At 26.9% G+C, this 15,327-nt stretch overlaps 2 protein-coding genes across 2 annotated transcripts; both read left to right on the top strand.

The window, feature by feature from the left end:
- Nucleotides 1-1,321: 1,321 nt before the first annotated feature.
- Nucleotides 1,322-4,786, top strand: LOC135957482 (leucine-rich repeat-containing protein 58). Its single transcript, XM_065508231.1, has 3 exons — nt 1,322-2,001; nt 4,042-4,258; nt 4,328-4,786. The coding sequence occupies exons 1-3, from the start codon at nt 1,502-1,504 to the stop codon at nt 4,688-4,690; spliced, it is 1,080 nt and encodes a 359-aa protein (XP_065364303.1). The 5' UTR covers nt 1,322-1,501; the 3' UTR covers nt 4,691-4,786.
- An 852-nt stretch (nt 4,787-5,638) lies between these two features.
- On the top strand, nt 5,639-10,152 carry Panx (Panoramix). Its single transcript, XM_065509914.1, has 3 exons — nt 5,639-7,073; nt 7,132-7,203; nt 8,542-10,152. The coding sequence occupies exons 1-3, from the start codon at nt 5,693-5,695 to the stop codon at nt 9,765-9,767; spliced, it is 2,679 nt and encodes an 892-aa protein (XP_065365986.1). The 5' UTR covers nt 5,639-5,692; the 3' UTR covers nt 9,768-10,152.
- The last annotated feature ends 5,175 nt before the right edge of the window (nt 10,153-15,327 follow it).

Below are 15,327 nucleotides of genomic sequence, written 5' to 3'. Positions count from 1 at the left end.
GACCTACGTATATCTGGATTACTAAGATTTTAATATAGACAATATGGATATTTAATGATAGATATTTCAAAGACCTTTGCAACGACGTTTATAAGACCATAGTAAGTTGGACTTACAATGGGTCAAAATCGGAAAAAATATTTTTTAACCCGAATTTTTTTTTCACAAAAAAATTTTTTTTTAAATTTTGAATGTTTTAAAATAACAATTCAAAAAAAAAATTTCCAAAAAATTAAAAAAAACAATTTGAAAAAAAAAAAAAATTTTGTTTACCTAAAAATATTTAAAATTTGTATTTTGAAGTATAATTTGGTGAGGGATATATAAGATTCGGCTAAAATAAGACTATATAAAGACCCTCGATTAAACTTAAGCTAGTACTATATAAAGACCCCCCGATTAAAGATAAACTAAGACTTATAAATGCCTTCAATCTAACCTAAACTAAGACTATATTAAGGGCCTCGATTAAAGCTAAACTATGAATTTATAAAGACCCTCAATTGAAGCTAAACTAAGACTATATTGAAGTCTCGACTGAAGCTAAACTAAGATTGTTTAGGAGCCCTGATTTCAGCTAAACTAAGATTAGATAAACGCCCTGGATTGAACCTAAACTAAGAACATATTAAGAGCCTCGCTTGAAGCTAAACTAAGTCTATATTGAAATCTCGATTGAAGCTAAACTAAAAATGTATTAAGAGCTCTGATTAAAGCTAGATTAAGAATATATTAAGTACCTCGATTAAAGCTAAACTAAGATTATATAAAGGCCCTCGATTAAAGCTAAACTAAGAACGTATTAAGAGCCCTGATTAAATCTAAACTAAGACTTTGTAAATGCCCTCGATTGAAGCCGAACTAAACCCTTATTAAGAGACTCGATTAAAGCTAAACTAAGGGCCATGACTAAAACTATATAAATTTCACCGATTGAAGCTAAACTAAGACTATATTAATGTTTCGATTGAAGCTAAACTTAGAACGATGAGGTTTTTTTCAAAACCCATAACTCACCTTTGTATGTCTTTGCTTATAGCGGTTATTTGATTGCCACCCACATACAAATATTTCAGAGTTCTTAATTCAATCAGCTGTTCGGGGAAATATGACAATAGCCCCTTTGGATAACCTTTAAATTATATAAAAATCGATGTGGAGGTGCTCAAAATTCGTCGCTGCCGACAAAGAAAGTTTTATTTGTTCATTCAGCTTGAAAATAAGTAAACGTCTGTCTAGAGGTGATAATAAAACATTTGATTAAGTAGAGCTTTATAGGCGAGAGTCAATCTATATAATGATCATTTGCACAACGTATGTTTTTAAGAACGGACGGCTTATAATTTAAAATACTTGAAATAAAAACGGGCGTGTAACGGAAATTTCACAAGCAGCTAAAATAAGAAATAAAGTGAAAAAAAACAGAATTTAAAAAAAAATTATGTAATTTTGGAAAAAAAATATAAAAAAAGATAAAAAAACAAACAATACACCAAACAAAATGGAGGTCTACACATCAGATAGCAGTGACACCGACTCACGCGAACAAAAAACTTTGGATTATGGCCGCATGAATTTATACGAAATCACCCTAGAAGATGATCTTTACTCCGAAACCAAACAACGTCTCAAATCACAGAAGGACATTGAAATCTTGCTGCTCAATCACAATCGTCTCAAATATTTGCCCATGACCATTAAAAATTTCACAAATTTACGCATTTTGGATTTAAGCTCAAATAGTCTAACCGAACTGCCAGAAGCCATAGCCCAATTACCCTTGGTCACTTTGGTGGCCAAAAACAATCAATTGACCAATCAATCGCTGCCCAAAACGTTCACCATGAAAAATCAACAGTCCAGCCTAAAAGAATTGAATTTAAGTGGCAATCTATTGACACATTTTCCCGAACAGGTGATCGAATTAAGAACTCTGAAATATTTGTATGTGGGTGGCAATCAAATAACCGCTATAAGCAAAGACATATGGAAAATGCAAAGGTGAGTTATGAGTTTTGAAAAAAACCCCACATCATATACGTCAATGCATTAGTTTAACTAAATCAGTAATACATTACTATTAATCGCAATTTAATGTTTAAACAAATACAATTTATTTAAAAAAAAATTGATAAACTTTTTGTTATTAAGGGTCATCTATACTATAAAGTTTAATATAAATGTTTGTATGGCTGGCCATTTGCTGATTCCATAGTCTCCGAAAATCTTTTTTTAATCTTTTCTTATTGCTCTTTTTAGTTTAAAGATTATTATTTATATATTATTATTATTGTTGTTATTCATTTTTGCAAACAATAATTTATGTCTTTATTTTCTTTGTAATTCAGTTATTATTCTTTTTTCAATATTATTATTAAAATCTGTAATTGGAACAAGACTTGATTAAAGAAGTGTGTTGAGGAAAAAAAAAGCTGGAAAAAACGTGTCGTTAATTTCAATCGAAATGATAAAGTTCAAGTTAAATGCTGTTGATTTAAAGAAATCGAATTAAAAATGGTGGTTAATATGATGCAGTTGAATTTTTTATTAGTATTTAAATATAAAATGAAAAATTCCTCTTTAATGCAGTAATGTTGCATCACTGCTTCGTAATAAAAGTTTATCTTTCGAAATCGCATGTATGGTATCACTGCTTTAAGTCAAATGCAAATGGTTGACAATGATGTCAACTGGATAATTTTATCAAACACATTAGTCATGAAAAAATTTATTGCATTTTAATGTTCTGGGTACCTATGGTTGTACCCTAATAAGATCACAGCATAATCAAAAAAATCTACAGTGTCGGCCTCAGAATCGTTTCAAATCTTCCTAGAGATTGTTTTTCATCATCATTTTATTATACTTCTGCCGGTATCTGACATGTTCGGTATTTTAAAATTTCTTAAGTTTTGGGAAACAAATCTTTATTTCCTTTACCCTCAAACCATTAACTCTTAACCATTTAACAGTTTCGATAATTTCAATATATGATTGAGGCTTATAAAAGAGTATATAAAGACCTATGATTGAGGCTTATAAAAGACTATATAAAGACCTACGATTGAGGCTTATAAAAAACTATATAAAGACCTACGATTGAGGCTTATGAAAGACTATATAAAGACCTACGATTCAAGCTTATAAAGTTCTTTATAAAGACCTACGATTGGGGCTTATAAAGTTCTATATAAAGAACTACGATTGATGCTTATATTGTTCTATATAAAGACCTACGATTGGGGCTTATAAAGTTCTATATAAAGACCTACGATTGAGGCTTATAAAGTTCTATATAAAGATTATATATACAATACTATACAATACTGTATAAAGACCTAAGTTTGAGGCTTGAATGAGATTTTGATTCATGCTTATAAAAGTCTATATGAAGTCTAACAATAGGAGCTTATAAAATAATATACACAGATCTTCGATTGAAGCGTATAAATGATCCGCAATAGAAGTTATCTCCCTCTAGATGAATTAACAATTAAGTCCTTATTTATAACAAATTTTTAAATTTATCAGTGATTTATAAAACACATTTTGTAGGGACATTTTGTTTTATAAACCTTTTATAAATTTAAAAATAGATTTTTAATATTGGGGTTATTATTCAGAAACGTGCCTTAATTTTATTTAAAAATAATTTGAGTAAAATGAACTCCATATAAAGGAAACATGATAGTTAAGGGACAATAACTTCAAGTGTAAATAAATTCCACGCAATTCCGTAACTCAAGATTAAGAGCTAATGAAAAAAGCCTTAATTTTTTTTTAATTGTATATGATTTTTGTGATAATAGTATTTTGGAATATTCCATAAATATCAATACTGTAGTGACTAAATGGCCAAGTAAATAATATTGTCAATAGTTAGATTAAAACAACAAAATATTTATATAAAAAGTTGTTATTGTAAATATTAAAACAAACGCCTGGTGATAACTTAGATTAACAAAATCTAATCTCTAAATTACTTATAATATATTTATTATAGTTTTCTTCTTAATAATAAATATGTCTTATTCCTTTCAGTCTCCAAGTCCTTTCCATGGGTGGCAATTTAATAACCGAAGTACCCGAGGCAGTGGGCGTACTCAGTCAATTACAGGCCTTGGTTTTATGTGATAATCTTATTGAAAATCTACCCACTAGCATTGCACGTTTGAAGAATTTAAAATCTTTGCTACTGCACAAAAATCGTTTGAAACATTTGCCCAAAGATATAGTGGCTTTAAAGAATTTAGCAGAGGTATTAATTAATACAATCATCATATTAATAAAATAATTATTAATTATATTTTGCCTTCCTTTTTTACAGTTAAGTCTTCGCGACAATCCTTTGGTTGTGCGTTTCGTTCAAGATATGGCCCTTAATCCGCCCACTCTAATGGAAATGGCCGCTCGCATTGTTAAGTCTGCGGGCATAGAGGTGGCTCCGGGCGATGTACCCCAAACCACTTTGGAATATTTAAATTGTGCCAACTGCTGTGTTAATCCCAATTGCAAGGGTGTTTTCTTCGATAATCGTGTGGAACACATAAAATTTGTAGATTTCTGTGGTAAATATCGTGTGCCCTTGTTGCAATATTTGTGCTCCTCCAAGTGTATTGAACATGAAGAGCCACCAACGACAAGCAGTAATGCCAGCGGTTTTATGATGCGAAAGGTGTTACTTGGTTAAACGTTATTTTTTTAAATTTTTTTCAATATATTTTTACACTTTTTTGTTCCACTATTGAGAAATAAATTATGAAATAGTTGCGAATAGAAAGTATAATTTTGTATTTAAAGCTGTGAGGAAATGTGTTGTTTTAAAATTAAGTTTTCATGTGGGTATATTGAACAAGATTTAAAGAAATTTTAAATTCAATGCGTTCAGGTTTATAAAAAAATGTATCGAATTCAAACCTATCGATCGATTTAGAGAATATTTTTTAACCAATTGCTAATTCTTTCCTGGCAAAAGAAAGCCCAGATAACTAATAGCAAATAATTTAAAAGAATTTAAGAACCACCGTAACTAGCCTATCAGCTATTTGAATTTTATGCATATTTCAATTAATTATATTTTTAAAGAATTAAATTGATATTGAAATACATATGTACATATATTAAAATCTCATATTTAGGAAAATAAAGTAAATTAAAGAAAAGTAGTTAAACTGAAGTGAAAAGTAATGGTTACATTCAAAACTACGGAGATATACATATATATTAAAAAGATTAATATTCCATTTATGTATACATATTTATTTTTTAATTTCCAATTTAAAAATAACGTTAATTTCTTATTACCATTTATTTTACAACCTAAACTTGGTAACCCTTAAATATAATGTAGCAACGGCCACAATTGCATTCAGCTGCATTGATGATAACTAACAAAAATCGCTAGAATAAAAATCAATTTATTTTTTATATAAATTAATACATTGCTAAAGTTTTATATTTTCAACATGTTTCTGGAACAATTTGGCGAATTTATAGGAAATTATACATATTTATATATAACAAATCATTGGATTACTAAAGTAATTTTGCCCCTACTAAATTTGTTTGAAAATCGCTAAATTTTCAGCACTGATCAGCTGATTTACCGCAAAGCGAATTTATATATAAATTCGCCTTGGTAAACCGCAGATAAGCTATGTAAATAATTGTGCATATTTAAGCAATTTTTTAAATGGATGCTGAAACAAATCAAAATACCCCACAAGAGGAAGATGAGGAAGATTCTAGAGCCACACCAGAGAGACCCCCGTTTTCTCCTTTAGTACCAGAAACAAATGACAATGAAGTAAGCGTTGATACCAATAGTGCCGGAATAAAATCAGAGCCACCAGATAATGGGCGAAATGAGGCAAATCAGGAAACCCAAATAGATGACACCAGTGTACAGTCACTGACAACTGAAGTACAGCAGACCTTGCCCACAGTAAATGAAAGTTCTAAAGAAACGGAAACGATTATTTCAGACATAGGTGAGGTAAGAGTAAAAGATGAGCCTGACATTGAAGAAGCTAATGCTATTGATTATGGTATGCCGCTGTCCAAAACTCCAACTAAAAAGAGTGATAACGATATGGAAACTACCAGATTAACAGCCAATTATACCGCAATAGAGACTCAACAAGGAAATACTAATGAAACAAATTCTAATAATACCAATGTTTCACAATCCGCTTTAGATGCCTTTCTGGATGGTATTGCCACTTCCATAGTACCAGTCAGACCTCGTTTGAGGGTAAAAACAGAATTTGCTTTATTACCACCAAAAACTCCACAACGTGAAGTTGTTGATGATGATATGTTAACTTTAAACAAAGACTGTGATAATATGGACATTGATGTTTCACCACCACCTCCGCCACCACTGATTTCGATGTCGTCTTCCTCCAACTCCGAGTTTTTGGCAGATGGTATTACCACTCCCCGACTATCATTAGCAGCCATAAATCGTTTAAGAGTTAAATCAGAATTTTCCATACCCCCGGCAACACCTCAACGCTATAATGAGGACGAATCCTCTATGCCCGAAGATTTCTTTGATGATCTCTTAGCTAAAAAAGATATTGACAAAGAAGCTGGCGAAGTTTCGTCCAGCAACAGTGAGGAAGATGATGACAACATACCCGATGATTTCTTTGATGATCTACTGCGCGACAATCTTAAAGAAAAAATCGAGGAAGCTAAAAATAATGAGCTGGAAGAGAAATATTCAGATCGTTTGAAAGAATATGAAAGATTGCAAAAAGAATTGAAGAAATTAGAAGAAAAGTCTAGAGAAAAGCGTAGAAATCGCAAAAAGCTTAGAAAAGCCAAAAAGAAATCAAGAAAACGTTCAAGATCCAGATCTGTGTCACCTAGTAAGAGAACAAAAGAAAACATAAGCAGTCATGATAGAAATAAACGTAGTCGCATTTCACCTCCCGCCCGCAAAGAAATATCTTCCACTGTACATGTTGTCAATAGAGCTAGTGTGGCAGATGGTTGTTTAAGAGTGGATAAGGGTATAAAAGTTAAATCGGAGTTTTCTGCCAGTGATTTTGATAATGTTACAACAGGTAAATATTGTTAAAGCTAGGATTATTAAATAAAATTTAATGGTTTTTTCTATTATAGAGTGTACATCGGTTGTGGAGAATGTTGAAGAAATTGAAGAGGTTTTAACGCCCAAACAAAAAAGAGAAAGAGGTAAGATATCATATTTTTTAAGATTTAAAATTTTACTAAAACAAATATGTAAAGAATTAAAATTTTATGAAAAGACATTTTTTCAATTTAAGAAAAGTAACCATATTACAAACTAAACGTTACTTTTCAATGATTTTTTATATAAAAATAGTTATAACGTTTCAAACAAAACGGCATTTTGAAGAAAATTTCAGACGTATTTATAATAATCAAAAACAATATGGTTTAGTTTAAATAACCGGTCGTCTTTATATGAATTTAGTAATATTTTGATTGAATTTTTTAAGCAGATATAATAACTTATAATTTTAGTAAAAAATCTAAACATTTATATAAAAGTAACCATTTTACAAATTAGTCGTTACTTTCAAAAAAATTACATTTTTGAAATTGCAATGCGAATGTATGTTAAATTATTTAAAAAATAATTATTTCAGATGAATTTTTCAAAAGTAACCGCTATATATCTTTCAAGTAACCTCTTATTTTGCCAAAGTCTATACAATAAAAGTAATAAACTTTAGTTTTTATTATAATCCAGAACTTTTTTCAGGATTTTTCTATAATTAGAGAAAAGTAACCATTTGAACTTAATGGTTACTTTTCAAAATGTATTTAGTATTATTTAAAATTTAAAAAAAGCCATGAACTTTTAAACAAATATCACATTTAAAGAACGTTTTAATCGAGTAACCGCTTATAAAAAAATTTAAGTAACCATATTGAAATGTATCGTTATATGTCAAAAAAATATTTCTTTTCGTAATGTACATACAAATTATTCAACAATCTGGCCATTTAAAGGATATTTTGTTCGAGTAACCGTATGAAATTTTATAATTTTAATTCTATTTTTATTGAATTTATAGAGAATTTATTATAAATTCAAGTTTTAGCTATAAATCTAAACATTTTTCCTTGATTACTCGGTATTTATAGAAAAGTAACCATTTTACAAATTAGTGATTACTTTTCAAAAATTAGGTAATTTCAATTAATTTTCAATTATATATTAGATTTTGGAGGAAAAAAAATATTTTGGAAAGATTTTTCATGAGTAACCACTAGATAATTTTCAAGTAATCACTTATTTTGCCAAAATGAGTGCATACAAATGTAATACATTTTAGTGTTGATTAAAATTGTATAGGCTTTTCCAACATTTTTCTGTTATAAGGGAAAAGTAATCATATTGAAATGAATGGTTACTTTATAAAAATTAAATTTAACCGGGTTTTAAATTTTCTAATTTTGATAAACTATCAATGTTTGTGTTTGGCTTTAAAATTATTCATATTTACTACGTTTTCTTCTATGTTTCCATTCTCTCCTGATTAGCTGTACATCGTGCCACCGCCTTGCTTAATCATCTCAAAGACTGTTCCACCTCGGAAAATAACTCTTCTATATTCTCTACATTTCCATTTGTTTCAACAGTACGCAAACTTCCTACCAGTCATTCCTATGTGCAACAGCGTATCTATGAAAATCGTTCTCCCCTTCATACAGTAAACAATGTAAGTTATAAATTTAATTCTCATACCACACGTTTTAACATGGAGGAATGGGGTTTGGCTGCTTTAACAACACATGCCGCCAAAATGGCCAAACTTGTGGGCTGTGATGCTCAGTTTATACACACTAAACTAAAGACCATTAAGATACCTGCGAAATTGAAAAAAGTCAAACAGGAGCCAACGAGCGACGAGGCGAAGGACGAGGAAGAAGATCTACAAGAAACCACTTCGTCGTTACACTCTCATGCCATGACCCAAACAGATGATTTGGCAGAGTTTAATAAGCCGCATAAAACACAAGTTAATGAAGTTGGTGTACAAGTGGAACCCAGTGTATATAGTATAGGCAGTCAAACCCTAGAAACACAATCACCCAAAAAGGATTCTTTAGAAGACGATGCACCCATAATGAAAATAATACGTGATCTTAATGAAAATCAATTAATGGCCATACACCAATTTGCCGAATTGATAAGGGAGCCGAATACCAATAGCAGTGCCATAGAAATGTATAAAATGCAAATGCAAATTTTGGAAATTTATAAAATATCACAAATACCCTCCGCCTTGGCTACACCACAAACTCAGGCTGTAAATAGTTATACAACCACCAAAACAAATAGTCCGCCCAAGCATAGAGGAACTGGTTATAGGCAGAGGGAATACATTCAACAAGACCCGCAACAGCAGCAACCCATTATACAAGCTGTGCGTGGAGCAGATGGCAGCCAATTTTCCATAAATGATCCTAGAGCTAGGTCAGCGGCTTATGCTAAACGAAATGTTAATGATGGTGCGGGCTCATCGTCAAATTATGATCCTAGAATTGCGTCTTTTTCACAAACTTCTCATGAAAGAATTTCAACAAATCAGGGCTACTCTCAGTCATCTCAAACTAGATCCTCTGGAAGTGAAGATAGACATTATACTAGCACCAGCAATCCACGTACTTCGCGTCAATATCCCTCAAATAATCAAGCTGTACCTAATCAAGCTCCGCCTACTACTAATAAGTTCTATGGCAGGGGTGGTTTAAGACGTTCATAAAAATATTTCTTAATTGTTTAATTTTTCAAAAGATAATCTTCTATGCTTTTCTTTATTTTTGTAGTGAAACCCATTTAAACAGTTTATTTTTTAAGTAATATAAAATTCTTCATCATTTCAAACCATTTTTCATTATATTCTTCGAAATTGCGATAGCTTTAACACAATTTTAAATTGTTTAACAATATCTCATTATAAATTTAAGCTTATGACTATATTCAAACAAATTGCACAATAATTTTGGAATTTTCAAGTTAGCAAGTACCTAGAAACTTACTTAAAACATGTATTTTTACTTAAAAAAATAAGCACTTGTTTAACATTGACCTAAAAACCTAAACCTAAAAAAAGACAATTGAATTAAACATTAATTTTACGGACAAAATGTGTTGTTTTATTTTAGTTTGAAAAAAATGGAACAGATGTTACAAGTGACATGCGAAAACCAAAATTTAATGAAATGAAAACAAGTTAATAAATTGAATACAATTCAAATATTAGATTAACTTTTTGATGCAAACAATTGGAATGTCTTTATTAATTCGTATGAGTACAAGGTAATTATGTCATGTTTCATGAATAAAATGCCAAAAGGTAAGTTACAAAAACAAGCCTTATGAGTCTCTAGGAAAAAGTAAAATGCGGTAAATATCATACTCTGTGGTTGGCACAGACGTTTTTCATATTGAAACTTCTCATAAATAGCCCAAAATCTAGTTTTTCGGATAAAATAAGTTCAAACAACAGTCGAATGCTGTTAAATGCTCAAGCGCAACTATGCCGTAATTATTTAAAGAACTGTTACATACTTTTAGGCGTAAATTTAAACTATATATACAAAACACCCTGTAACACAATACATATACCGGGTGAATCAAATACTTTGAACAGCCTTAAAGTATGCTTTGATTTTTTGTAAACACAACAGCTTGCTGCTTTTCTTAAGATTTTGGGCTCCTGGTAATAAAAATCAAAAATCAAATTTTAACAAAATTGTAAATGAATTTTGTTTATCAGATGGTCATCGTCTGTATGTACATAGTAGTTAAATACAAAAATCAAGAGATTTTTATTATTTTTATTAACAAATATATATAAACTAAGGGATTAATAGATTTCTCCATTAAATAAAACACGATATTTGTTTTTTTTTTTATTTTTTTAATTTTTATTTGTTTTATTGATGGTTTTTCTTCTCATTTTTACGATTAACTAACATAAGTAAAGTTTACTTTTTTGTTTGTTTGTTTTTTATTTTTTATATGGGTTTTTGTTAAATGTTGTTTTGTTTTTTGTTATTTTTATTTAAATATAATAAATAGCATTTTGTTTATGACATTGCCCGACAACATTCTTTCATTTTTTTTGTTTTCTTTTCTTTAAATTTTCTGCGTTTTAAACAAAAATAAAATGGAAATTAATTGCTACAAAAAAAATGTTTGTTGTATTTTGCTTATTTTTTGTGGGGGTTGTTGAATTTTGTTGATTTTAGTATTTTTTTTTTCATTTCTTGTTTAAATTATTTATAATAATGATAATGATGAAGAATATAATTATATAATTAAAATCTAAAAAATAAACTAAGTTATTTCGTGTTAATAATATGTTTAATAATAATTAATATTAATAATAAAAAAATATGTTGAAAACAAATAACTAAGTTTTTGCTTTTTATACAAACAAATAAAGGGAGGGAAGAAGTTTAAGAGAAAATCATTATAAGTTAAATTTATTAATCATTAATTTTTTTGTTTGTATGAAAAGTAAAGGAATTTTCATTTGTTAAGTTAAATATATATATATATATATTATTTATATATAAAGTATATATGTTAATGATAATGTTTTACTATTTAAATAATAATAAAAAAATGTAAAAGAAAATTATAAATAAGTTAAGGTTAGCTTAATTTTTCTTAAAAAAAATAACTTGATTTAACTTAATAAATAATACAAATAATAAACTAATTGAAACATACTCGTACCATTAATATCTAGAATAAACCCAAAATTAAAGGTTTTGAGAAATACAAGTTTTAAAACTGTTAAGGGAAACACCATTAATAATAGTTTTATGTTGTTAATAAATTAAAATTATTGAAAATACTGGTATTTTATAAACTCTCCAGAATAAGTTGGTATAACATAAACAGTATTTCTCAGTTTTTGTTCAATAATTATGAAATTTAACGAATTTTCAGGAAATACCGGCTTTTACAAAAACCAATATTTTTAAATTTTGATTTCCTTGAATATTTTTAAAAGTTTATTTTTCTATAATTCTGAAATTTAAAGATTTTTTTAAGAAATACCGAGTTTTGCAAAAACCAGTATTTTTTTAATTTATTTTATATTTATAGCTGTAAAACATAATTTGTTTTTTAAATACGTGGATTTTGAAAAACCTGTATTTTTATTTTTTACTATTATGGTTGTTTTTCGCTTATATTGAGTCTGGAAAGTTAATTTGTTGAAAAATGAGGAATTTTTAACAAATACTGGGTTTTCGAAAAACCGTTATTTTTTATATTTTATTGTATTTGTGTAAATATTTGATAATTTTTATTGATTTTTGAAATAAAATTTCATAAAATAGTGGGATTTTAAAAAAACAGTATTTTCAAAAGTTATTTTTGGGAATACATACAAAATTTATTTTTTCGTAAGATTTAGATTGAATGTGCTAAATTCCCAATTTAATACAATATTTTTAATTTTTACTATATTTTTTAATATCTTGCTGAAAATCTAATGTTGGTTTAAAAATAAAAACTTAAAATCAAAAATAATAGGTTTTCAAAAAACCAGTATTTATAAATTTTTCTATATTTTATTTGTTTTTCGCTTATATTGCATCTTTAAAGTTATCTTGCTCAAAAATTTTAACATTTTTAAAATACTGGGTTTTTGAAAAACAAAAATTTTTATTGTAGTTGTTATTCTCTTAGAATTCTTGCTAAAAAATGAGAAATATTACAATTTTTAATTTAATTTTTACATATTATTCGCTTATAGTGAATAAATGTTCAAAAATTATAAATTTGAAGACATAGAAGCTTTTCAAAAAACCAGTATTTTTAAATTTTTAATGTAATTGTGTGATTTTTTTACATGTTTTCTTGTTTTATTTTTAAATTGTAATAAAATGTTGCTTAGAAAGTAACTTTTTTGGAAAAATACCAGATTACTGGGATTTGGAAAAACCAGTATTTTCCAATAAATACTCTATTTTTGCTTTTCTTTGATCATATAGAGTTTTGAATCATTTCTGTTGCAAAATTTATATTTTTTAAAAAATACTGGTTTTTCCAAAAACCAGTATTTGCCAATATATACTCTATTTTTGCCTTTGTTTTATCATGTAGAGTTTTAAAATCATTTCTGTTGAAAAATTAGAATTTTTATAAATAATGGTTTTTGGAAAATCAGCATTCTTTATTTTTTATTAAATTTCTTTGTTTTACTAACCATTTTTTTATAATTTTTACTTTATTTTTGTTTTTCTTCGATTATGAACGTTTTTAAATTTTTTTTTGCTGAAAAATTGGAAAATTTCTAAAATACTGGTTTTTCTAAAAACCCAAGTTTTCTTTGTATTTAATAATTTTTCTACAAATCTTTAAATTTATTGCTTAAAAACTATAAATAACCGGTTTTCCGGAAAAAATCTAACAAAACATAGATTTTTATAGAAATACTGGTTTGTTAAAAAAACAGTATTTTACAATTTTTACAGAATTTAAGTGTTGTATGTATTCCTAGAAGTTTTCATTATGAATTATGTGAAATTTCCTAAAAATTTATTTATGTATTTTAAAAACCAGTATTTTTTTAATTTATGCTGTATTTTTGCTGTTCTTTGATTATATCAAGTATTGAAAGTTGTTTGTTGTTTTTTGGACCAGTTTTTCTTCAATTTATGCTGTACACAAAATAATTCTCATACAAATCTTTTAGTTTCTAAATTCTTTTAATTTTTTTACTGGAAAACTCAATACAGTTTAGAGAAACATTGAAATTTATTAAGAATTTTTTTCTGTTTGTTAAAAAACAGTATTTTACAATTTTTACAGAATTTAAATGTTGTATTTATTCCTAGGAGTTTTCATTAAGAATTATGTGAAATTTCCTAAAAATTTATTTATGTATTTTAAAAACCAGTATTTTTTTAATTTATGCTGTATTTTTGCTGTTCTTTGATTATATCAAGTATTGAAAGTTGTTTGTTGTTTTTTGGACCAGTTTTTCTTCAATTTATGCTGTACACAAAATAATTCTCATACAAATCTTTTAGTTTCTAAATTCTTTTAATTTTTTTACTGGAAAACTCAATACAGTTTAGAGAAACATTGAAATTTATTAAGAATTTTTTTAAAAGTAAAGTAGTACATTAAAATAAAATTTAAAACATATGATATTTATATATATGTATGTATTACAATAATAAACTAAATGAGAAATTATTATAAAATTATAATAATAATGATTGATTTTCTTTATAGGTTTTGTTTTTTTGTTTTTTTATCTTATTACTAAAAAGAATTTATTTAGCAATTAAATTTAATTTTTATAGGCTTTTTATGTTTTGTTTTTTATTAAATATTATATTTTTGTGGTAGTTTTTCTTTTATAATTATTTTGTTTTCGAATTGCAGCTACAAGTTTTTTTTTGTCAATTTTTTTTTTATATTATTATTTTTTTATGTTGTTTTTTGTTTAAATATATATAATATTTATTAAATTAAATTACAATTAAACTGCTATGCTACGGTTTTGTTTTCTTAATAAATGTAGGCTGGGTTTTTTATGTTGTTTTTTTGTTTTCTTTTTGTAAGAGGAGTAGAGGTTTTTTTGTATTTTTTTTTATAGGACAATAAGTGTTTTTTTTATTAATAATTTTTTTCTTATTTTTTGTGTAGAGCATAAATTTGCTAAATAATTTTTTTTCTTGTTTTTCCAAAATTAAAGAAGTAAGTATTTTAAGTTGGTTTTTTTTTGTTATACAGACAAATCAATACGTTTTTTTTAAATTATTTTATATTTTTCTTTAAATTTTATTTATTAATATTATAATTATCAATAAAAATGGTGCCATATGTTGTTGTTGTTATTTTTATTATTAATAATATTTTTATCCTCATAATTTACTTGTTTTGATTTTGTTTTGTTTAAGGATTAATAAACTGTAAACCGTTTTTTAAGTTAATTTTTTTTTTGTTATTTAGGGGTGGAGGGGGAGGTTTGCTATATTGTTGTTTTTTTTTAATATTTTAGTAATTTGTTTATATTGTTTAAAGTTAAGACTCTTAAAGCTGAAGAAAATTATTAAAAAAAAAAATTGAAAAATTGAAAAAGGATTTTGAAAATTAAATATTTTGAAAAATACTGGTTTTTGAAAAAAAAAATATTTTTTTTTTAGTAATCTTAAGGTTTTAAGATAAATATTAAAAATTTTAAATTTTTGTTTAATTTTTAAAAAATACTGATTTCTCTGAAAAACCATTATTACCAGAAAAATTTACCAAATTTCTAATATCCAGATTTTTTGCTTGAATATTAT

Source organism: Calliphora vicina, chromosome 4, assembly GCF_958450345.1.
Source record: "Calliphora vicina chromosome 4, idCalVici1.1, whole genome shotgun sequence".
In the NCBI taxonomy this organism is placed as follows: domain Eukaryota; kingdom Metazoa; phylum Arthropoda; class Insecta; order Diptera; family Calliphoridae; genus Calliphora; species Calliphora vicina.
Note: the sequence above shows the minus strand (reverse complement) of the source record. Positions and strands in the feature narration are given on the sequence as shown.

What these genes read in the sequence shown, in the direction of transcription:
- LOC135957482 (XM_065508231.1), top strand. Translation starts at nt 1,502, where the DNA reads ATGGAGGTCTACACATCAGATAGCAGTGACACCGACTCACGCGAACAA. An exon ending in GACATATGGAAAATGCAAAG is followed by an intron (nt 2,002 to 4,041) that starts GTGAGTTATGAG and finishes TATTCCTTTCAG; the next exon opens with TCTCCAAGTCCTTTCCATGG. An exon ending in CTTTAAAGAATTTAGCAGAG is followed by an intron (nt 4,259 to 4,327) that starts GTATTAATTAAT and finishes CCTTTTTTACAG; the next exon opens with TTAAGTCTTCGCGACAATCC.
- Panx (XM_065509914.1), top strand. Translation starts at nt 5,693, where the DNA reads ATGGATGCTGAAACAAATCAAAATACCCCACAAGAGGAAGATGAGGAA. An exon ending in TTTTGATAATGTTACAACAG is followed by an intron (nt 7,074 to 7,131) that starts GTAAATATTGTT and finishes TTTCTATTATAG; the next exon opens with AGTGTACATCGGTTGTGGAG. An exon ending in CAAACAAAAAAGAGAAAGAG is followed by an intron (nt 7,204 to 8,541) that starts GTAAGATATCAT and finishes TCTCCTGATTAG; the next exon opens with CTGTACATCGTGCCACCGCC.